At 39.2% G+C, this 24,144-nt stretch overlaps 1 protein-coding gene across 1 annotated transcript in view; it reads left to right on the forward strand.

The window, feature by feature from the left end:
* The window catches only part of OPN5 (opsin 5), a 30,049-nt gene extending 10,564 nt beyond the window's left edge, over positions 1 to 19,485 (forward strand). The window contains exons 4-6 of the mRNA XM_062187516.1: positions 982 to 1,316; positions 15,116 to 15,357; positions 19,422 to 19,485. Coding sequence (XP_062043500.1) covers positions 982 to 1,316; positions 15,116 to 15,357; positions 19,422 to 19,485 — 641 coding nt within the window. The remainder of the gene's footprint in view (positions 1 to 981; positions 1,317 to 15,115; positions 15,358 to 19,421) is intronic.
* The last annotated feature ends 4,659 nt before the right edge of the window (positions 19,486 to 24,144 follow it).

Genomic DNA, 24,144 nt, shown 5'->3' on the forward strand with positions numbered 1-24,144 from the left:
GCCTTACTGACTTCTGAAACTTCACAACACACCAAACAGAGGCAGGCCCTGACTCTGTTGAAAAAATAGTTTAACTTTTATTAAATACAATTATATGTTTTTTCTCTGCTAGTACAAAACAAAAGCAGTAAGGAGCCCCCGAGCCTCTTTATTTGAGGTAAGAGTCAGGTGTGCAGGTAATTCCCTGTGCAGGATGCAGCACTGTATCAGTCTGACCTGATGTTGTTGAACCCTTTGAAAAAAAATCACTAGTGCTTTTCAGCTTATCTTAGATAACTGCACTATTTCTACCTCTTGGAACTCCCTTTTACTTAAGAAATTAGTGTTGAAAAATAAAGCTCTTTTTTGGTTTTTGGTCTTCTGAAAATATAGTCACAGAATTAACTTTGCAGAACATCATGCCACCTAGTTAGATTCTCTACCTTTCTCTTTCTAGCCATGTGAATAACATCTAAAGATTCCAAATCTCCACATATCACAATGTTCAGTCAACCACTGTATAAACCTGTAGTGACATGATCACAATCTAATCCCCACTCAACAAGTCCTCAGGAAGACATAGATTACAGACACAAGAGATTTTAGGAAGAAGGGCGTTTTAAAGACACAAGCGACATTTTGTGATTTCTCACCTTGCCCGAAGGATTCCCCCTCGGTTGACCCACTGAGGCTTTTGAGATGTTTTCCCAAGATCCTCCACGTCTTCAGAATCTGCTCATCTTTTCCCTTTTTCCCAGCTTTTGTCACTTCTCCTTTCCAAAGCTCCCAGGTGCCTAGAGAAACCATCCTTGTGAGATCTCTTCAGAATTATTCTCCTGGAGAAAGGCCCAAGCTCTGGAATGCTTCCCCTCTTCAGTTATCTGCCCACATCTCCCAGAGTTCAATGGAATAAATCTTTGGAGGTGGAATTTGATGTATCGAGGGGAGGTGTTTGGGTGTAGGGCAGATTACATCGGGGTAATGCTTTCCTTCCACCTCCAGGGGTCTGGCTGAAGAGAAGGCATGCCTACATCTGCCTGGCGGTCATCTGGGCCTATGCCTCCTTCTGGACCACTATGCCCCTGGTGGGTCTGGGGGACTACGCACCTGAGCCCTTCGGAACCTCGTGCACTCTGGACTGGTGGCTGGCCCAGGCCTCTGTAGGGGGTCAGGTTTTCATCCTGAACATCCTCTTCTTCTGCCTCTTGCTCCCCACGGCTGTGATCGTGTTCTCCTACGTGAAGATTATCGCCAAGGTCAAGTCCTCTTCCAAAGAAGTAGCTCATTTCGACAGTCGAATCCATAGTAGCCATGTGCTTGAGATGAAACTGACCAAGGTAACTACAGTAATAATTCACAGAGCGGTTTTCTTATCAATTAAAACTCATAGGGGAACAAGGATGGGGAGAAAACATCACGTCTCCACCACTTATGTACTTCTGATCTTAATATTATTTATTTAAGTCTGTCTAAGTGTCTCTTCTTTCTTCTTTCTTTCTCTATTGCTGTCTCTATCTCTCTTGCTCTCTCCACTCCCTCTGGTTCCCTCTCCCTCCCTCCCTTTTTTCTCTCTTCTTCCTTCTTACACACAAGCGCTTTTCATATCTACCAAAATTTGTATAATAGATCCAATGGGTGCAAATTTTCTCAACTGAATAGAGAATGATTGGTTCTTTTTTATTTTAAAAAGGTTTATTTGCAAGGCAGAGATACAGAAAGGCAATTCACTTCCCAAATGGCTGCAACAGCTGGAACTGGGCTGATCCGAAGCCAGGAGCTAGGAGCTTCTTCTGGGTCTCCCATGTGGGTGCAGGGGCCCAAGCACTTGAGCCTTCTTCCACTGCTTTCCTAGGCCATAGCAGAGAGCTGGATCAGAAGTGGAGCAGCTGGGACTCAAACCGGCACCCATTTGAGATGCTGGCACTGCAGGCAGCAGCTTTACCTGCTACCTTACAGCACTGGCTCCATGAGAATAATTGATTCTTAACAATTAATTTGGTAACAAAAATAAATTTTATGAATCATGTACTTATACTTTTTCATGGACTTTGGTGGGCATCATTAGCAACATTCTACCACTTGAATTACTTATAGAGTATGAGTTTACCACACAGAGTTTCTTTTGGGATGCTTAACACAAGAGAAATTTCTGAGTGTTGAATACCTTGGTGAATGTTAGTTTCAGAGCTGGCAGTTCTTTAGATATTGTGGTAGAAGGAAAAGAGCACACAAGTTGACAACAGACTAGGGTTTTAATCTCATCACTGACATTTGCCAGGTCTGTGACACAGAGCTGGATACTTTGATTCTTTGGATCTCTATTTTCCTAACTTGTGTAAGAGGAACAGTAGCATCTATGTCACTAGTTTATGATGGAGATTCAATAAGAAGCATGTTCTTCTGTCACCCCATATATAGTATGTATTAACAAAACTGTAGGTTCTTCTTTTCTCTTATTCCTTTTAGTAATCCTTGGTAAAGTCTAAAGCAGTACTCATCACACTTTTATGTTATTCCAACCCTGTATTGAAACAGTATTTTTCAGAACAAATACCTTCAATACCTTCAATACAGGTGATATATAGTTTTTTTTAAACTTTTATTTAATTAATATAAATTTCCAAAATACACCTTTTGAATTATAGTGGCTTTCCCCTCCCCTAACCTCCCTCCCACCCGCAACCATCCCATCTCCCACTCCCTCTCCCATCCCATTCTTCATTACGATTCATTTTCAATTATCGTTATACACAGAAGATCGACTTAGTGTATACTAAGTAAAGATTTCAACAGTTTGCACCCACAAAGACACAAAGTATAGAGTACTGTTTGGGTAGTAGTATTACCATTAATTTGCATAGTACAACACATTAAGGACAGAGATCCTACATGGGGAGCAGGTGCACAGTGACTCCCATTATTGATTTAACAATTGACACTCTTATTTATGACGTCAGTAATCACCCAAGGCTCTTGTCATGAACTGCCAAGGTTATGGAAGCCTCTTGAGTTCTCCAACTCCGATCTTGTTTAGACAAGGCCATATTCAAAGTGGAAGTTCTCTCCTCCCTTGAGAAAAAGGTACTGCCTTCTTTGATGGCCCGTTCTTCCCACTTGGATCTCACTCATAGAGATCTTCCATTTAGGTCATTTTTTTTTTGACCAGAGTGTCTTGGCTTTCCATGTCTGAAACACTCTCATGGGCTTTTTAGCCAGATCCGAATGCTTTAAAGTTGATTCTGAGGCCAGAGTGCTGTTTAGGGCATTTGCCATTCTATGAGTCTGCTGTGTATCCTGCTTCCCATGTAGGATCATTCTTTCCTTTTTAATTCTATCAATTATTATTTGCAGACAATGGTCTTATTTATGTAATCCTTTTGATACTTAATCCTATCTTTTTGATCAGTTATGAAATTAAACTGATCACTTAGGTAACATCATTGAACTGTGTATTAACTATTAGCATATAAAATTAAATATATGCTAAATTTGTAATCATCCTTCTTGTATCCTAATTGGTCATGTTGATTGATCCCCAAGTGTTCTCACAGCCCATTTTGGAGACCACTAGTCCTAGGCACCAATAATAGCATAGTTCCCTCCAGAATGAAGGTGGCTTCATATAATAGGACCTTGATGCTAGCAATATCCTTCTTTCCAAAGTGAAGAGTTTTTGAAGTTGTGCAAAGATCTCTCAGTTGAACAATTTGAACTAGAAATTCTTGATTGTTCCAGCTGATCCTTATTCTCTAAATTCTACTGTGAGTAAGAAGCTTTGAGGGATGTTTCCATCATTTTAAATCTATTTTAATAATGTTATAACAGAATAATTCTAGGATAAAAATGCATAATCTGGAATAATGATCTCCTTTCTGTCTTATAACTGGCTGCAAGGAAGGCAAATATTTCCATAAAATACAGCATTGTGAATTAGGTTCTTAATTTCTAGCTCTCCCTTTAGCTCTTATATGTGAATTAAAATTTTTTAAAAAATGTATTTGTGTGGCAGAACAACAGAAGGACAGACACGCTGCACAAGAAAGAGAACACTCCTATTTGCTGGTTCATTCCCTGAATACTTGAAACAGCTGGGACTGGGATGGGGCCAAAGGCAGGACCTGAAGCTCAACGCAGGTCTCTCACATAGATGGCAGGAACCAGCTACTTAAGACTTCACTGCTACCTCCTAGGGTCCACATTATCAGGAAGCCAGAGTTAGGAATTAAAACTGGGAATTAAACCCAGATACCCTGAATGTCAGACACAGGACACACAACTTAGTGCCTTAACCACTAGGTTAAATGCTTATTCCTTCTCTGTGATTTTTAAAAAATGAAATTTGTACAAAGAAAATAATTCAAGTTAAATTTGAATTGTATTTAAATTATATCCAACTTTATACAAGGTACTGTTTTAGGAACTGGGCAAATGTACCAGTGATAAAATTTTCTCTTAATAGTTGATGGGATTCCCAATTATGTCTGGGGAAACCATGTGAGGCCCATGGCAATGGTAAGTGGATTTAAGTTTACCTTGCAGTTCTGTCGTTTGACAGCACAGAGTTGCTGAGTGGGCTCATGCAACATTCTATTCTTTGCCTCCGCTTCTATGTCTTATTGCCATTTTGCCTGGGATGCTATTGGTCTAAAATACTGTGTTGGTCTTGCTCAGTGCATCTGGGTCCTTATCCCCGTGAGGTCCTTTTCTATTTTCTCTGATTCTGTGACACATCATCTTCTCTCCTGTTAAGAATTGATCAACTCAACCCACTCATATTCTAGCATCTTGTTCGTTTTGTATTTGTGAAGGGTGGCCAACTTGTTTAGTCCACACATCTGAAACTCATTACACATATAGGGTGTTGCTATAATCTATTATATAATTTATTCTTTCTATCTTTATGCTTTACTTGGACTGTGTAGATCAAGTAGTTAGGCTCAGCCTAAATCAGATTAATCAAATGGATGTCAGATGGAAAGTATAGGAATATATATATATATGTATGATTTTGTTTTACATATAGGTGTATATTACTCTAGCATATCATGAATGACATCTTCTAACATATTATATAATATGTCCATATTTCATTTGTATATGTCAAACATATATAAATAACCAAAATATAAAATGTTTCTAATTATTAATGCTTGTGCAAAAATACACATCAAAATTCAACTGTATTGAAACATTAAGTACAACTTTTTATTATGACATCTTCTGTACTAAATACGAACAGTTTTCAATTATTACTCAATTTTGATCTTGATTTTCCCTTTTGGGTAGTAGCAAGTAGAAACAACCTCACACTGGGCCTTTTTATAGTCTCAGGATTCTTTTCTCCTATTCAACTACTGCTCAAGACTGTCAATTTGATTGGTCTTTGGTACCTCTGATCTTCATAATAAACTGATCTAAAAGCTTATTACTTAAAGGCTATCTTCTTTCATTTTGGGATCAAAAATAATGTAGCTTTTTTGTGTACTCTAATTATTTCTAGCTAGGTTATTACCTGAGCCTTCATTTTGCCAGTTTGATGCCATCAATCCAAATACTTGCATTCCATCTACAAACCTTTCTCGACTTTTTTGCTTCCCTCTAATTGATTTTTTTAAAAAAATGATGGTTCTGCTGGGATTTTTGTAGTAGGCTGAAATCACAGATAATAAACAGTAGGCTGAAATAACAGACAATAGACAAAGGTATAAATCCATATATATAAATATATAGATATATAATACATACATATATATATGAACTATGTCTCCAATATGTTCATGGCAAATGAAAATTTTATTCATAGATTTAAAAACTTTTTGCACCCAAATAAATTTATCTTTTAGTTGCATTTTCACAATTTTTATGTACTCTTATATTTTTTTTTGACAGGCAGAGTTAGACAGTGAGAGAGACAGAGAGAAAAGTCTTCCTTTTCCATTGGTTAACCCCCCAAATGGCTGCTACAGCCGGCACGCTGCGCCGATCTGAAGCCAGGAGCCAGGTGCTTCCTCCTGGTCTCCCATGCGGGTGCAGGGCCCAAGCACTTGGGTCATCCTCCACTGCCTTCCCGGGCCACAGCAGAGAGCTGGACTGGAAGAGGAGCACCGGGATGGAACCAGTGCCCCAACAGGGACTAGAACCAGGGGTGCCGGAGCTGCAGGCAGAGGATTAGCCAAGTTTGCCGGCTGTACTCTGATATTTCTATGAGTCCACATAATCTAATTTTTATGACCACATTTGACCTTGTAAGATAAATTTTATATTGAACAATCAGGATAAATTCAGTAGAACAGGGATTTCCTTCCTCTTCCCAGGGTTACCTGTAAGTTCCAGGAAAGTTTTCATAATGTTGGTGTTGGTAGGTAAGGCTCTTGCTATGATTGTTGCTATTCATTGACTTAGCATTGTTGAGATGTTTAAAATTCCCTCTGGTCTTAGTAACAGATGTCATGGGTGGCTTTACGTCTCTTGTATGTCTCAACTATAAGGCCTCTTTAGGCTCACCAACACTGCTAACTCCTTCCCTACACTTCTACTGCAACCCATTGATCATGGCTAGGATCCTGGTCTGCTCTTTTATCCCCAAATGTATGGGGAGTTCTTTTTGTCACCCATTCTTATCCTGGTCTCTGGCGCTCAGATCAGTAAGATACCTTCTCAAGGTCAGTGACCAACTCTTCTGATGTTCTCCCTTGCTTTTGGGCTTTCAGCAGTTTACCAGCTCTGGAGTGGGAAATCTGGCTCTTATTTCTGTATGACTCCTCTAAATTGCTCACATAGTAATCTTATTGTAATCTTGATGGCCCAGAATATTTTAAGGTTCTGGCTGTGGATATTCAAAGTTATTTTTTTTTTTTACATACTCAAAACCCTTTTCTCTCAACTATTTTTATCCCCTGTAAATTTCAAATTTCTATTTTGAAACTGAAAAGCTAAGAAATGAATGTTTTATTTCTTTGGGTATTTGTGCTTGTAAAAGTCTTCACACAAGACTGCGTGTTCTTGCTACTGATTTAATGAAGGGAATGGTGGAGTGACTGGAAGGAAGTATCAGAAGCAGAGGTTAATTTTTCCCCAAAATATTATACCATGTATGTTAGAGCTGCATAGTCCTTCATTTAGCACACACTGATGGCCTATAATATCCCAGGCCTACAGTTAGTTTCCAGATCCTGTGGGTACTAGGTTTCTCCAGTGTCCCCTATATATACCAGAAAGACTTCTTGGCTGACCCTGGGCTAAAACGCCCCTGCTATGGATCATCAGAGCACTTGGTTTTTGACCTTTAGTGGACTTGATATACTTTGAATCACATATTTGTCAAAGATTTTGCAAGACAGTGTTTGAGGTGAGGACAAGTGCTTCACACTTTTCTTGCTACTGCATCCTACTGCCTGGCGCCTGCTAGATATATAATCAAAATCGCTTGAATGAATACATAATTGAATAAACTAAGTTAATCTAATTACCTGAATAAATGTTAAGAGCTCCCTTGACCCCTGGCTTGAGTGCTCCTGTTCCTTTTATACCTGATGGGATATTTGGTTTTGCTTTGTGCTTTCCCATTAAATGTGAAACATTTTAAGAACTCTTCAATATAGAGCTCTGTTTCTTTCAAATGACTCCTCTCCTTTATCACCCACCAAATATTATTTATCAATGAGGATTTAGAATCAGAAGTCCCTGTGTTGACTTTTAGGGTAATTTTTGAGAAAATTGAACTGTATTGTTTTTAAACGATTTTTTTTGAAAGGCAGAGTTGAAAGAGAGAGAGAGGTATTGATCATCCATTTGCTGGTTTGCTCTCTGAATGGCTAGAGCAGCAAGTTGGGCCAGTCTTAAGCCAAGAGCCAGGAGTTTCTTCCAGGTCTTCCACTTGGGTACAGGAGCCCAAGTACTGGACCATCTTCTGCTGCTTTCCCAGGCACATTAGCAGGGAGCTGGATCAGAAATGGAGCAGCTGGGACGTCAACCAGTGCTCATATGAGATGCTGGCATCACAGGCAGCAGCTTTACTCACTATGGCACAGTGCTTGTCCTTGAACTGTGCTTTTTAAAATTAATTAATGATGTCTATGTTCTTAGTTGGTCTTAGCTTAAATGTCACTTTCTAGAGAAACATTTCTAAAATTGAATTTGAGTCTTTATATCGTGTTTCATGAAAATCTTTACATTTTATTTCTAGAACGTGTCAAATTTTTAACTAATTTATAATTACATTCTTGTTTTGTGGTTACTTGCTCAATGTCTGTCTTGCTCAATGCCAGTCAATGGACCCCAGGGGGAAATAATCATATTTTTTGCTCACTTTGTGTCTCCTGGACCTAACACAATGCCTCAAACATAGTAAGAGCTTTTTGATGTGAGGAAGGATCAGTTCAGAGTGACCTAATAATGAAAAGAATTTGAATCTAGGGGTCAATGCCAATATTGATACTAGTCCACTAGGAGGTTTCATGTAGTTGGCATTTATATTATTTATTTTGGCTGCCAGAGGCTGAACACTTTCTGTGTCTAGGAATTTCCATCATTTGTGCGCTGCTCAAGAATTGAAGAAGAAGCGTTGTGCCTCTTACTGTAAGATCCTGCAGAGACCAGCAATCTATTTCCCAGGATTTCATCTGGGGTACAGCTACAGTCCCTGGGCACAGCCATCAGCTTGTCTCAGGAATAGCAATACCAAGTCTAGGGGCAGAGTCTACTCTCTCAAGTCCATGGCCATACCAGTGATGGTTTCTGCATCAGTACCACTTCATAGTCATACTTGTGTGTTACATGTCTGCCTGGTTGGTCTCAGGTATAGGTGCAGTGTCCCTGTGATGCTCTGTATTAATCAATAGCCTCTTAGGGAATTTCCTTTCTGCCTCATCCAGCCGAAGTCCATTTCTGTTGCTTGTAACTCAGCACCGTTCACCTTGGGAAAACAATCTTTCTGGGCTTTAGTTTTCTGTTTTGAGAGGTGATGGGAGAAGAGAATGATATCTTAGCTACCTTCTGAGACTCTGAGATTTGATGAAAATGACTCTATTGGTTCAATTATATAAAGGCGTCTGGTGATTGCTCTTATTACTGCAACCACCTGGCCTCTCAACAGGAGTGTTTCCTGCCTCCAAGCAGGATATCCCCAATTCAGGGACCTTGCTTTATTTATAATAAACAATGAAGTCTCCTCTGTCTAGTTGAACCAGATACTTATAAAATATTTCCTCCTCTATATAAACCATCCACTGTCCAGTTGCAAAATACTGTGTTCAATTTTAGACCGAAATCCCAAAACACAGTAAATTTCCTCCTTTCTTTTTGGTTGTGTCCTTTGCCTGTTTACAAAACAGTGGTATTTTAAGATTTGAGAAAATTGCAACTGGAAAGTGTGGAATTCTTCTTTTTCTTTCTTTTTTTTTTTTGAAAGTATGAATTGATATTTCCTGATTGGATCACAACCTGAGCTAACTTATGGCAAGTGTAACAAAGATCTCAGAAATTTTTTCTTTATAAAGGAGAGTCTGATTTGTTATTCTGTGAATTAAATAGAAGCAAAGAACAAGCTCAAACCAGGCATGCTTAGAGCTGTCAAAGTAATTAATTTTTTTTGATAGGCAGAGTTAGACAGTGAGAGAGAGAGACAGAGAGAAAGGTCTTCCTTTTTCTGTTAATTTCTAAATAAATAGTGAGAAAGCTAAGAATACCCTTAAGAATACCCTTAGTTTTGTATAGATGAGGGAAGGGTCATGGGTGGCTTGTGGTCAAGCTGTCAACTTTTCTACTTGACATTGTCACTGTCACTCAATAACAGGTTGTCCCACTCATGGAAGGAAACAGTTTAATAATTGGCATTTATTACTCCACTACTATCTTTTAATATCACTTTTTCATTGCTTGGGAGTTAATCTACACATTTGCTAGCTGGATACAGATAGAAAACCCAGCCCTACTCAACTCATGTGCTCATGTCAGTGGTTCATATCCTCCAACTTGCAGGATATTCCTCTTCCCCCTCTCTCTCGGTGACCCCTATGTCACCCCAGTCACTGAAATACCATTTTCATCAGTAGTCTAACTGGTTTAGCAACATGACTTGATCTTGTTATCAATGGCAAATTTCTTCCATCTTTTCATTCCTCCTTAGAAGCCTTTTCTTTCACATCCATGCCGCCTCCTCTTCTCACCTATTTCATTATTCAAGGCATCCTGCGGCTGCAAATGTTACTGAAGCCTTATTCACATCTGGCAAAGGAGCCTGGGAAAAACTGGGCACTCCTGAAAAGGTTGTATGTAGAGAATCAGGGATCCTGTTCCACTGATCAGTGGAGCTGGAACATCACTGGGAGCCTGGGAAGAACTGGGCACTCCTGAAAAGATTGTATGTAGAGAACCGGGGATCCTGTTCCCCTCACACTGATCAGTGGAGCTGGAACATCACTGTGATGACAGAGATCATATCCTTGCCCATGACCTTTCCCTCTTTCCACACTGCCTGAGCACAGATGAAAGGAGACCTCCCCCCCCCCCCCCACCCCACCTTCTTAGAAACCATATCTGCTGGGGTGATTCAGATGTTTTGGACACAAAGGTGCAAGTACACATAACATGAAGAGTTTACCTTTGATCACATTATTATTTTGTTATTGATTTAAGAGGCTAACTCACTGGAACTGAATATTTATGGTCATTATTTTTGGGGCACTGAAACTTGAGTTTCAGCTTGAACTAGAGCTAGAGAGTGTTGACATCCTTTGGTTCTCTGCAGCAAGCTGTATTTACAATGAATTAGGTGGCAGATGTGTAGTTCTGTTGTAGAAGATGTACATACATTCTATGAATTTGGTTCCACAAAACTGACCAATTTAGGAATTTAAAGTTTTATTTAATGGTGGGTATTGGATTGCAGGAGGTTAAGGTGCCACTTGGGACTCCTTCATCCCATAATGGAGTGCCTGGGATCAAGTTCTGCCTCTGCCTTTGCTTTCAACCTAGCTTCCTGCTAACATCCCTGGGAGGCAGCAAACGATGGCTCAAGTACTGAGGCCCTGTGAACCCACATGAGAGACCTGGATGACTTCATCCTGGCTCCTGGCTTCAGCCTGGCACAGTCCTGGCTGTTAGGGGCATCTGGGCTATGAACCAGCAGATGGAAGATCTCACTGTCTTGCTATCCCTTTCTGTCTCTGCCATTCTAACTTTCAAGTAAATAAAAAGAAATAAATATTTTGAAAAAGTTTTATTGCTTTTTGAACAAGCCAAAAAGTAGTAATAAAAGTGAAGCAATTAAAAAAAAATAACTTACGAAAAGTTAATGTATACAGATGCCTGTGTCAGAACTGATTTTAGGATATTTGGGTAAGACATTTAGGTCAACAAAAGTGAGAATTGAGAAAAATGTGAAGTTAAATTGAGACTGATGAGAAACAGACTGATGGAAAGATTATAACATGTTCCAAGATGGGTTGAAATTTCTGGAAAAAATAGAGTGTAACATGAAGGTTTTGGAAATTTTTGTGGATTATATCTAAAATAGTTTTGGTATTTAAATGTTTAATATTGTGTGGAGTCTATTCTAAAATGAAAAGATTATAGAAAATGAATGTGCCTAATATTAATTTTGTATTCACTTCAAAAACATAAATAACATTTTGTAGTACTTTTTAGATCCAGCTGTTTATACTTCTGTGAAAGTATTTAGCTTTATTCTAATCCCAGAGAAACTACAATGATTCATTTGCTATGTGTTCTTAAAACCACAGTGTGGTTAATTATCCTATGTCCTTTCAAAAAGGATAACATAGTGCACATGTTTTAAACCCTCCATCTTCCCTGGTGCACAGTCTCAAAAAGGGAAATTATGTAAAATACAGAAAATATTATGGACTAAGTGTTAATCTATTTTTTGTCAATGACTTTGTCAGCAGCAACACAGAAAGCAGTTTTTGAGATACTGTGAAATCATCATATGACTCACCAAAGAAGCAAGGATGGGGCTATGTGAAGTCCACAGACATCTGCTAAAGCAAGCCTTATTTATATAGTTAGTGTTTATTTGGAATTTTTGAAAAGAAGGCCCTCACTGTGAGCCTTGAGGCATCCATTCCATTTACAAACAAAAATCACACAGACCAAACCGAATGATAATTTCTCCTGGGTATACTTCTACAGAAACATGGAAAAGCAAGCCCAATGTGAGAGCTGCATGGATGTGTGAGATCTGAACAGTTTATAGGTGTTAAACACAAGTGATAATTTTGGCTCAGGACCCTAAAGCAGGGTTGCAAGACACCTGGGAGATCTGAACTCACTTGATTCATTTCTCAGGGATTCAGCTTCTCTATTTGCAAAATGGAGCAAAATAGATGTTAAGACTTTTGTCTGCTGCAGTTTATTTTCAGAGATGGACCTTAAAATTCTTGGGTATAATTTCAGCAGCTGAGACTTTAGGGCATATTTTCCATGCTTTGTTCTTCTTATGCATCCACTAAGGTGTGTTCTTAGAGTAGACACTCCACAGACAGTTCCACAGGTCAAGTAGACTGAAGGTTCTGAACACTTCCTGAATGTGATAGCTCTGTCCCCACCAACATATATTGAAATGCACGTGGGCATGGGCACTATGGTGCAGCAGATTAAGCCACTGCTAAGGATGCCCACGTCACATATTGGAGTGCTGGTGATTAGAGTCCTGGCTCCACTCTCTCATCCAGCTTCTTCTTGATGTGCCTAGGAGGCAGCAATCTGTGGCATAACTTCTTGGGTCCCTGCCATCCACGTGGAAGACCCAGATGGTGTTTGAGGTTCCTGGATTAAGCCTGGCTTAGTCCTGGCTGTAGCAGGCATCTGGAGAGTGAATCAATGTATAGAAGATCTCTCTGCATCACCCCTGCCCCACTCCTGCCCCTCTTTCTCTGCCTTTAAAATCAATCAATCTTAAAAAAAGAAATACACATGGATGTACACAACTTTCTTGGAAGAAAAGAAACATTCAATCGAACTTCCAAAGCAAAAAAGTATTCACAAATACGGTTGCTTTAGTTATCAACAGTAAAATATCTCAGATCTCACTGTTTTATCACTGATTTTCCATAACTTGTCATTACCCTGATGTTGGGAATTTTTGCTGTAGTTCTTAAACTAGAGAATGACAGGGAGAGGAAGTGATGGAGATAACTCCATCCTGACATCTTCCCAGGGTTTTAGGAGCTCAAAGGTAAAAGGAAATTTTGGGGCTGGTGCTGTGGCATAGCTCCTCTTCCGATCCAGCTCTCTGCTATGGCCTGGAAAACAGTGGAAGATGGCCCAAGTTGTTCGGCCCCTGTACCCACATGAGAGACCTAGAAGAAGATCCTGGCTCCTGGCTTTGGATTGGTGCAGCTCCAGCTATTGCAGCCATCTGGGGAGTGAACAAGCGGATGGAAGATCTCTCTCTCTCTCTGCCTCTCCTTCTCTCTGTGTAACTCTGACTTTCAAATAAATAAATAAATCTTTAAAAAAAGGTAATTTCACTTTTAATAGAAATCCCTTATAAAAATCCCAAGATTGGCATGATCAAACTCTTCTGAGTCATGTGCCAGTCCCCCTTTGTATTATTGCAGCTGAGGGCATGTAGTCCTGTGATTGGCCAGGCTTGGGTCATGTGATGCCAATGATATCAATTCCATAATACACGAATTAAGACTCCGTTTTTTTCTTGTTTAGACTTTTGCCTAAACAATCTGGCTAAGGGTGGGAATTCTGTGTAGGCAGGGACTTGTCTGCTTTGTTCATGCTTTATCCTCCACACAAAGCATACAGAAGATTCTCAGCAAGATTTTTTGATTAAATGAATAAACAATGATTATTCTACCTCCTATTTCTTCCTTCTCTATTTCGTTCTGCAGGTAAATCTTAAGCAGAGCTCTCATCATGTTTGCTGCTCAAAAATCTACTAGTGCCTCAAAGCATACAGAATTAAGCTGCAAGCACAGGAATATGTTATGCAAACCCACAAATACAATAATGATTTTTTTCAAGCACCATCTCCCTTTGTTGGTTTCTTATATTTTCTTATAGTAATTGATCACTATGCAACAGAACACGTTATGCCTTCTCTCAGGCTGGTCTGACCATTATTCCTTTATTTCCTCTTACCAAGGGGCAGGTTATATACCACATCCTCCATGAACATCTTCTTTGTTTGCCCAGTGGGATGTAATTTTGTGCTCCTCTGAGCTGAAACTGAAATAATAGTCAGCTTCGTACTGCAATTATTTGTATTTTGGAGGGATACAAGTCAGGTGCTGTGTTATACTGGGATCCCTCACATCAGCTGGCACAGTGTCTTGTACAGAGCAATGGCTAAAATGCATTTGTTGAATTGACATGAGATGATTAATAGGGGTCAGTGAGGTAGTTACAGGGCACTAATTAGGGCTACCTTATTAAAGGGACTGAACTGCAAATAGTGAGAAACCCATGAGGGTGTTTTTAAACCTGGTCTCTAATTATTCCTTGGTCTAAAATTAAAAGGCCCTCTAAGGTAATTATAATTTTGTGAGAAAAAAGAGTGCTTTCTGGAAAAGTCTTATTTTATAGCACTATGACACTTGGACTGAAGCCTGATGACTCTATTCTGCTTCATACCTAGTGAATTTCCACTATCTAACCCTCAAACTTGAGAAAAATTTGAGTCAAAAGAAATAACATTTAATAGAAATCTCTGAAGAAGATTCATATTAGAATTTCAAACCAGGGCAAATTCTCTAAGTTTCCTGAGGCAAATATGGATAATTTAAAATTTCATCAAGGTGAACATATTTCTGTCAAGTTTGTAAGAAAATGTGGGTTGAGAAGTCTGGAAAGCTTGGGAACATTGATATTCTTTTTATTATAATTTCTTGCCCAACATAGGCACAATCTGACAGTTTTTATAGGGTTATACTTTAGGTTTTTGGTATAGGGAGATTCGGGGTTAAGAATGGATAGGACGTGATAAATGCGATAAAGAATTGTAATAAATTCTAACAGCACTTCTCAAAAATCCATCTGAAATGATTCTTTGCTTACAAGATAAATGGAAAAATAATAGACTTTTAGGTATGAAGGATGACCTGCCCCTCCTCCATGTCATTTCAGTCTCTTGATTCTGTTCTCTGTTCCCCTCCCTCATTAGGTGGCGATGTTGATTTGTGCTGGATTCTTGATTGCATGGATTCCTTATGCAGTGGTCTCTGTGTGGTCAGCGTTTGGAAGGCCAGACTCCATCCCAATACAGCTTTCTGTGGTGCCAACACTCCTTGCGAAATCAGCAGCCATGTACAATCCGATCATCTACCAAGTCATTGATTACAAATTTTCCTGTTGCCGAACTAGTGGTTTGAAAGCAACCAAAAAGAAGTCTTTGGAAGATTTCAGGTAAAGTTTCAGAAGTTGGAAATAAGTCATACTCTTTGTTCCAAAATTCTGTGGGCTGCAACCCACTTGACTGTACTGTCTCAAAGTTACAGCTCATCACCTAGGAGTTGTGTAAGGAGGCCTTTGTTTTCTGTTCATCAAAATTCCTGGAATTAAGTCATCAGGTATGTCAGTGTTGAGCAACATGGGTCAATACTGAGACATGTGGTTCTGGTTTTGATTCTGGGATAAGCAGGACACAGAGAAGTATCTCTTTGAGCAGCCACTGTATATCAATGTCTCTTAACTTCCTTATTTGGGGCTACATCCATTTTACTCCAAGAGCACTGTTCTATGTGGCATTGATACAAATTAAATTCTCACAACAGAATGATTCTCTTGTCTGGGAAATCATTACCATGACTGTAGCAGCTGGGAAAGCAGAGGAAGGAGAGAAAGGAATAACATTTTTGCTCAGTGTCAGGTTATTTTATTTTTACAAGAGCCCAGTGTTATTCTTTGTCTTTCTCAGATGAGGAAACTGAAGTTCAAGCAAGGGTAAGTGTGCTGCCCATATTCACATAGCCAGAAGGTAGTAAAGTAGGGATATACATTCATGTCTATTGGGTCTCATAACTTAAGCTCTTCCATCTGTTTCTGCTACACAATGAACAATAGAGTTTGGGAATCTGGCACCTTTTTTTTTTTTCCCTGAAGACCCAAAAGGCTCAGAGTAGATGAAGACTTGGACCCATTGGTGGTCTTCTGTGTCCATTGACAACTTGTCTTACCAGTAAAAATTAGAAGAACCTGAATTCATGGTCTGAGGTGAGAAATGTTAAGGACAGGGTTCTCAGATCCCCTTTAATTATTACTCACTTGATATATAGAAATTTTTCAATACTTCTTCCTTGAATAATTATGGGGCAGTAGGAAAAAGGTTGAACTAGCTTTGAGAAGGAGTTGGTTTATTTTTTATCACTGTATTTGAGCAAGTAGCAAAACACTGAAACTTTATTTTTACCATGTAGATGCATGATCAGTGAAAAAGAATATGAAAAAAGCACTAATTAAAGGTTACATTGGCATCATTGATGTGGTGTGGGGAAAGAGAAACAATTTGGAGATAGACAACCAGTGTTTAAGATTCTGATGTTAGCAAAAGATCTATAGTTTTGGACAAATTAACTAGAGCTTAGAATTGGGATGATTTGTTAACAATATCCATGTCTGTGGAGCTGGCATTGTGATGTTGTGTGCTAAGCCTCTGCCAATATGAGTGCTTGTTTGTATCCCCACTGCTCCTTTTCCAATCCAGCTCCCTGATAATATACCTGGGAAAGCAGTGGAAGATGGCCCAAGTGCTTGGGCCCCTGCACCTGCATGGCAGACCTGGAAGGAGCTCCTGACTTCTGGCTTTGGATAGGTGCAGCACCAATGGAATGATCCATTTCTCTCTTTAGCTCTGCCTCTCAAATAAATAAATAAATAAATAAAATAAAAACAATAGCCATGTCCTCAAGATGTAAGAATTAAGCAAAGAGGATGTGTTGGAAGGTCTAGGAGACAATTTTTAGTGGAGGCAAACGTCTTCTCTCTTGAATTAAATAGTTAAATTCAAACACTATAATGCATCTACTTTGGAAGTAATAACACTTTGCCCTTATCAGCTATTGATACTTTATTATGAATTCAGCTAGACAGAATAATTCTAATAGAGCCTTTGAAGGAGAAAATAATGGGGCACTTCTTCATCTGAAGGAAATGGGGATTTGACAGGAGTGGCTGGAAGTGCTTCACCTACCTCATAATTTTGCCTCTGACAGGGTCTGTGTTCTGTAGGTTTACTCACCAGTGTGAGCAGCTCATAAATATTCAGCACTCAACAATAGGAAGAGGAAAATTTACGTAGAAGAAAGTGACTTAGGGCCACAAACCTTTGGAAAAATCAGCCAGGCAGGAAACAGCACAGTTTATCTGTTCCCATTAGCCATTTTTGTGGTAGAGCAGGGCTTGGGTTCAGCCTCGGGCTCAGGCTCAGGCTATTTCCTCGCCGGTGATTGTAAGCTTTCAGTGGGAAAACAGGCAGAAGTACTGAGCAGCCAGCAATCTACAGGCTCTGGGGGAGCATCTTCAGGAAAGGAATGCTAATGAGGTGTTGGGTGGCATATTTTATTTATTTTTAAAATTTTTATTGTGTATGTTAGAAGAGTCTGCTTCAGTGAAGGGCAGAAAGTAGAAGATAGCCATCAGAAATTTCTTTTTATCTCTACAAAAAAAGCCAACACTCTCCCCCACCCCCCTTTTTATCATCCTTGTTACTAAGAAGCTAAGCAAGCAAGTGGTTTGGAGATCCATAGAGGAGGTCCAGCATGGTTAATGTGCAATAAGGACAATTAAATTGGATTAAACTGGATTAATTGATATCCTTGTTCTGTTTCTGAGATCTCAAATGTGTATTTGCTTCTAAGGGGAGAATCTGTTGAGAAATATTTTGAATTCAAACAGAAAACTTAATGCAGTGAATATGCGATTGTGAAAGTAATTTTTGAGTGATTTTAGCAGTTCATTAAAAGTTAAAATCATCCCTACTGCCCTCCTTATTCCTCACCTGATTTTTTATTTTATTTTATTTTTTAGACAGGCAGAGTGGACAGTGAAAGAGAGAGACAGAGAGAAAGGTTTTCCTTTTGCCGTTGGTTCACCCTCCAATGGCCACCACGGCCCGTGCGCTGCAGCTGGCGCACCGCGCTGATCTGATGGCAGGAGCCAGGTGCTTCTCCTGGTTTCCCATGGGGTGCAGAGCCCAAGCACCTGGGCATCCTCCACTGTACTCCCTGGCCATAGCAGAGAGCTGGCCTGGAAGAGGGGCAACCGGGACAGAATCCGGCGCCCCGACTGGGACTAGAACCCGGTGTGCAAGTTGGAGGAATAGCCTATTGAGCCGTGGTGCCGGCCATCCTCACCTGATTTTAATAGAAGCTGATGAACCAACTTTAGGCGATGGACGTTGATATCAGCTAATCTCAATTCTAGGCCCTAAGCAGTTAATTTGCCCCAAATCATAGAGCTATTGTAAACAGCAGAATCTTAAACACTGGTTGTCTATCTTCAAATTGTCTCTCTCTCTTCCCTCAAACTACAGCAGCAGAGGCAATACTATTTTTAATATGGGCCTTTTTAATCTTTTTCATTTGATCATGTGTCTACAAGGTAAACATAAAAGTTCAAGAGTACAGTGATAGAATTGTTGCCCCCACCTGAGTATTAGGATGTAGCCTTCTCTCCTATTTTGTGAACTGTGTTTTTCCAATTTTGGTTGTATAATCCAGACACCTGGGGAACTTTGAAAAACTGCTGTCTGGACCCACTTGAAGAGATGCCACTTTAATTGGTTTGGGCTGGGCCTGAGCTTCAGTTTGTTTAGCTTCCCAGAAGACTGTCATGCACAGTCATTGTGAAAAGTCAGGGAACCAGTGAGGACTTGGGCCAGTTATGTCAGTGACCAGGAAGGTGACTTCAGATGCTGGGTGAGTCTCAGGTGGAAACAAATTGTTCAGACTCCGAGAATGTACAGTGAAGGTGGAGGCATTCTACTTCCTAGTATTTAGCAAAAAGAAAAGAGCCCCCAAACTTAAATCTCTCCTTGACTGTCATAGTTGGCAATGCTGTAGGTGAGCAGAGGGTTCAGCTGAGTGGTAGTAGCTGTGCAGTGAATTTTATCCTAGAAAACAGAAAACTCATGGTGGCACAGGAAATGAGCAATAAACAAGTGGCTTGTTTTGCAAAGATCTGCCCAAGGGATTAATTGACTCTGAATATTATGAATTTATCATTTTTGATCTCTTTCTAATTGAGATCTTATCTACATAACCTTTATGATAATCAAACACAAGTTCATGGAAAATACATATTATAAAAATGACTTTACATGGGTTTTGCACCAGTAAACTTATCTTCTAATTCCATTTTAAGTACCCTTGTATGTAACTATATACATATGTATATGAGTATATGTTTGTATGTATATATGTGCTTATAAATGTGTATACATATATTAAATTACACTTTTCATCTCTATCCAGGCTGCACACTGTTACCACTGTCAGGAAGTCTTCTGCTGTGCTGGAAATCCATCAAGAGGTATGAAGATGGACACAGAATCACTCATGGACACAACTTATTCACATATTTGCCTCCTCACTGTTGTTAACATTTGTGGTCACACTTTTCTCTTTATATTAAATTTTTATATTTTGTACACTTTTCCTCTGTTTCCTCAAGTCAGGGTTTGCTGAGAAATGCCAATGGACAAATGGAAATTAGATTATAGGATATTACTTTAAGGAATATTATTAGGATGAGCATCCCTGGAACTTTCATTTTCTTATACATAAAATCTATTCTCTTGCCAAACAGTATTGAGTCTGAGATATTAAGAACAATGTCTAGATGTTTTCTTTATTATGTGTTATTAGGGTGTTATTTAATTGACTATGTCATAATCATTACTGTTTCCTAACGTAGGGTCTGTGAAGCAGTAGGTGAGTGTTCATTGAGATGGTGTGTTGGGTCAGGGCTGTTTGACTGGTAGATGCTGCTCATTTTCACAATTATTTCCTTTTCATGCTGATGGGAAGGCAGTGATTCTGCAAAGGAGTTCTCTAGGGAACTAAGTTATGCCTTAAATCTTAAATGGAAAAGCTCTCTTGTGTCTTGGAATTTGAGAACAAAATTCTCACTGATGACAATTTTACACATGTGTAAAATTTCTCATTCAGTTCTACTTACTAATATACTGGATGTAACAGGACATTACTAGCTATAAGTGCTTAAGAAATGAATATAGTGAAAACAGCTATTTCAAAGTTGCTTTTTTTTTTGTTCATTTTTAGGTAAAGATATGCAAGTAGGAGTGAGATAGAATGTTTTCAAAGGCAGATCGTTGCCTTTTAAAAGCTAATGAATGGGAGGAGGCATGTAAATATGGACTAGAGTCCAGTAGGCTTTCAACTCAAAATCTGTCTTATCTTCTCTCCTAATCTGAGGAGCAGGGCTGTCAATATTGCAATTCTTTCAATTTCAGATTTATGTAGGTAGGTGTCCTCTATGCTCCTCCATCCCATCTACCTTCTTTTTCTGCTGTGTTTATCAATTCTGACTCTGTCATTTAACTGCTAGGGAGAAAAGGGGGAAGAGAGTGGTTCTCCCATGCTGTTGATAATCTCTCAAATGAGGGTTTTTAGAGAACTGGACACTCTTTCATGGCTCAGTCCTCAGTACATGGCACCTCCAGTTCCTTTGTCCATTAGTTTTCTTGAGAGTTGTAGTGGGAGATGGGGATTGAGTTGATGTGTGTTATTGGCTTAAGATATATGCTAAATAGATGTTATAAAATGTGCTCTATGATTAAAGTGAAAGACAACAACAACAACAACTCTGGGGGTGGGGTTGCATGTCAGTATAAAGGAAAGAGGCAAATTGTCACTGGAATAGAGGCAAGGGAATTTTAGGTAGACTGAACTATAGCGGTGTGAAAGAATGTGACACCTCATGTGGAGAGGGTCCAGGTTTAGAACTGTCATTCTGTGCCCTTTGACAGCCCTGCAAATGGGAATAGAAGCAACAGGATTGCAGTGTGATCATGAAGTTTAGAAGAAATCAGATCCATGCAAGTCACCAACTGTGCCTGTAACTCAGGAGGCACCCCTCTGTGTTAGCAGTTGTTTCTATGATTTTTAAAGTGGCTGTGATGGTTAAAAGTGGGATGGAAGTAGTAGTATGGAAAGAGCCATATCAACCACCAGTGGCCTTGTTGTTTGTGCTATCCTGTGAATTTTATCCTGAAGGCAGTGGGGGAGAATGTACAGGTATTAGTATGGGAGGGAGGATCAGTCTGGTGGCAGTGTGGAGAGTGAATAGTTTGGGTGTTGCTGGGGAGTCAAGAATAGAGGTTAGCAGACCATTTAGGAAGCTATATAGATTTGTAATTATAAAGAAATTATAGGGGCCAGTATTGTGGCATGATGGATTGGGCCACTGCTTGTGATGTTGCCATCTCATCTCGGAGTTCCAGGTTGAGTCCCATTTACTCCATTTTCAATCTAACTTTCTCCTAATGTGTGTCAAGTGCAGGAGACTAGGGTGGAGTTCTTGGTTCCTGGCTGTAGCCTGGCTCAACCCTGACTGTTGTGGTCATTTGGGGAGTGAACAAGTGGATCGATGTCTCTCTCCATCTCTCTCTCTCCCCCCATCTGTCTGTCACTCTGTCTTTCAAATAAACATCTTTTTAAAAAAATAAATTATAAATTGTGAAGGCCTGAATTAAGGATTGGTAATAGAAGTAGAGACTATTTTAAGAAATAGGTGTTTTTGGCAATGGATTGCATAGAGGCAGAAACATCACTGATGGCTTGGGGACATCTTCTTACAAAATAGTGTGGATGGTGGTGTCCACAGAAGAGAAAAATGCGGAAGAGCAAGTGGGACTGCAGACAGAATGCGTTATATTAGAAGTGTCTTGAGCATAGGGCATTTGCAATATAGGTAAAGACAAAACAGTTGGTTGAAAATCTAAAAGCTTACTTAAATGATATGGATATTATAAAGTTAGGGAGTCAAAGAGATATGAAAAGAATGCTAAAGGGGTAACTACTTGTTCAAAAGACCCAAAGGAAATAAGCAGGAGGAATTTGTTTTGTTTTTAAGAGGAATGTTTGTGGATGTGGATGATGGAGAGAAGAGGCAGAAAAGAATATTCAAGTTAGTGTAGATTTATCCAGAAAGTAGAATTTAATATTTTTATTTTATAGAAGTCCCTGAAGGTAGATGATACCCACTTATTTATTAACTGTTTAACTAGAATGTGGTCATATATATAGCTTAAAATGCATATATGAGAAAGGATTAGCATTGTGAGGAGGGAAAAAAGAATTGAAATGTGAGGTGCTTTGGGGGAGATCTAGAATTAATTCTGCTACTAATTTGAAATTGTGATTTAAACCCTCCATGCTCTGGTTCCACATTTCTTGTTAGTAATACTCTGATAATAAGGAGGCAGAATAATTATTACCAGAATTGATGTATAAAGAGGCAGTTCTTGGGGGCAGAATGAGGGGGGGAGAAGAGTGAGGAGTAGCCGAGGGTCCCCTTGCATTCCAAGTAGAGCAAGGTGATAGGAATATATTTCAAGTAAAATCCTGTTATTTGGTTGTTAGAAATTCAAATATATCAAGATTCAAACCTTGTGCCCATTTAGAATTGAAATGCTAACTGAACAATTCAAGACTCATTTAATTTTCCTTTGAAGAATATACTACTGCTATTGATGGGAGTCTTTTGCGATATGAGCTACAAAAATATCAATGGAAATACTTCTTCATTGAGTTAGTACAAATGAGGGAGAACAGATGGAGGAGAGGAGACAGAGAAACTAAGAGAGAGTGAGCTGATGAGTGGGATATTGAAGGGCTCGGTGATGCTGGCGTAATAGAGTGTCTTAAAGGTTGCCAAAATGTCAGAGGACATTATATGGAGAGGGAAGATATATGTCGCTATAGAAAAAGGTTAGTGATGGTAGCATCAGTGTTTGATTAAGTAACTAATTCTGTAGAGAGGGAGCCAAGTCTCGTTGTCCAAAAGGTCAAAGTGTTGACCATTCTTCACTGCTTTTGTGAAAAAGAGGGAGAAAGCAAGAATTATAAGAGCTTTAGTGAGTTTAGTAAAAAAACACATTCAAGGGCATGCCTTCCTTCAGTACAGACATAGCTTAAAGTCTAAAGATATTAGTTCATGCCATGTAGCTAAACCTTTGGTCACAACTGTGGCCATGAATGGGTTTTTAGAAATTATTTATTTTGAAGTATTTTAAAAGATTGTCCAACTTTCAACATATATTCTAGCATTCATCAGGTTCAGCAGATTATGGGATTATATGGAAAATATTCTGAAATCATTTTATCCAAGAAACTTGAATCAAAATAACTTTGGCATTAACACTACTTTTTGATTTTGAGCCTGCTTTCCTAACCACACCAAGTACATCATTACAGCACCATGAAATCTAGAACAAAATGACATTCAGGTTCAGAGTACAGTTCTAGAATTAGCCAGACCTGATGTCAAAGTCAAGTTCTGCCATTTACCAGATGTGTGGTTAAATTATGTGATCTTTCATTGTCTTTAGTTGTCCCAGCTGTGAAATAGGGCCAATCTTATTTCATTAGGATTTATTGTAATTCATATAAAGTTTATAAATTTCTTAGGACACTTCTGGCCCATTAAAATAGGAAATAAATGGAAGCTATTATTATTAGAAGAACCAGCTGCAGGTAGATTTTGTATTGAGAGCTGTGGATTCTTTTCCAAATGTGGTAGGTGAGCATCCCTCTAGATTTCAAGTCACCATATATTTAGGAGATGTTCAAGCTTTATGAGAATATGAAAAACAAGCCAAGATTTTGTGGAAATAGCTACTGCTGGCTCTGCCATAGGAAACTGCTAGTGTTAGGCTCAGTATCTTGAGAAGATGCTTGCCAGGTTGGACATGTTGGAGGTGGCAGGTTGGGCATGAATCCACAGAGCAAAAGATTTTCTCTGTTCCAGTGGAAGCCATCTGGAAGGGGAGGAGGGTCAGAGCATATTGTATTTTTAGCTATGATGCAAGGATCAAAATGAGCAGGTGTTCAGTAGATGGTTCACTGTGGTGAGAGCATAATCATTTCCTACTATTGACCACTTGGGAATAGAGGCAGAACCAGAAATTCTATTTGGGATTCAAGTCAGCTACAGAAATTGTCAGTTACCTGA

The sequence above is a fragment of the Lepus europaeus genome, chromosome 3 (genome assembly GCF_033115175.1).
Source record: "Lepus europaeus isolate LE1 chromosome 3, mLepTim1.pri, whole genome shotgun sequence".
Classification (NCBI taxonomy): Eukaryota; Metazoa; Chordata; class Mammalia; order Lagomorpha; family Leporidae; genus Lepus; species Lepus europaeus.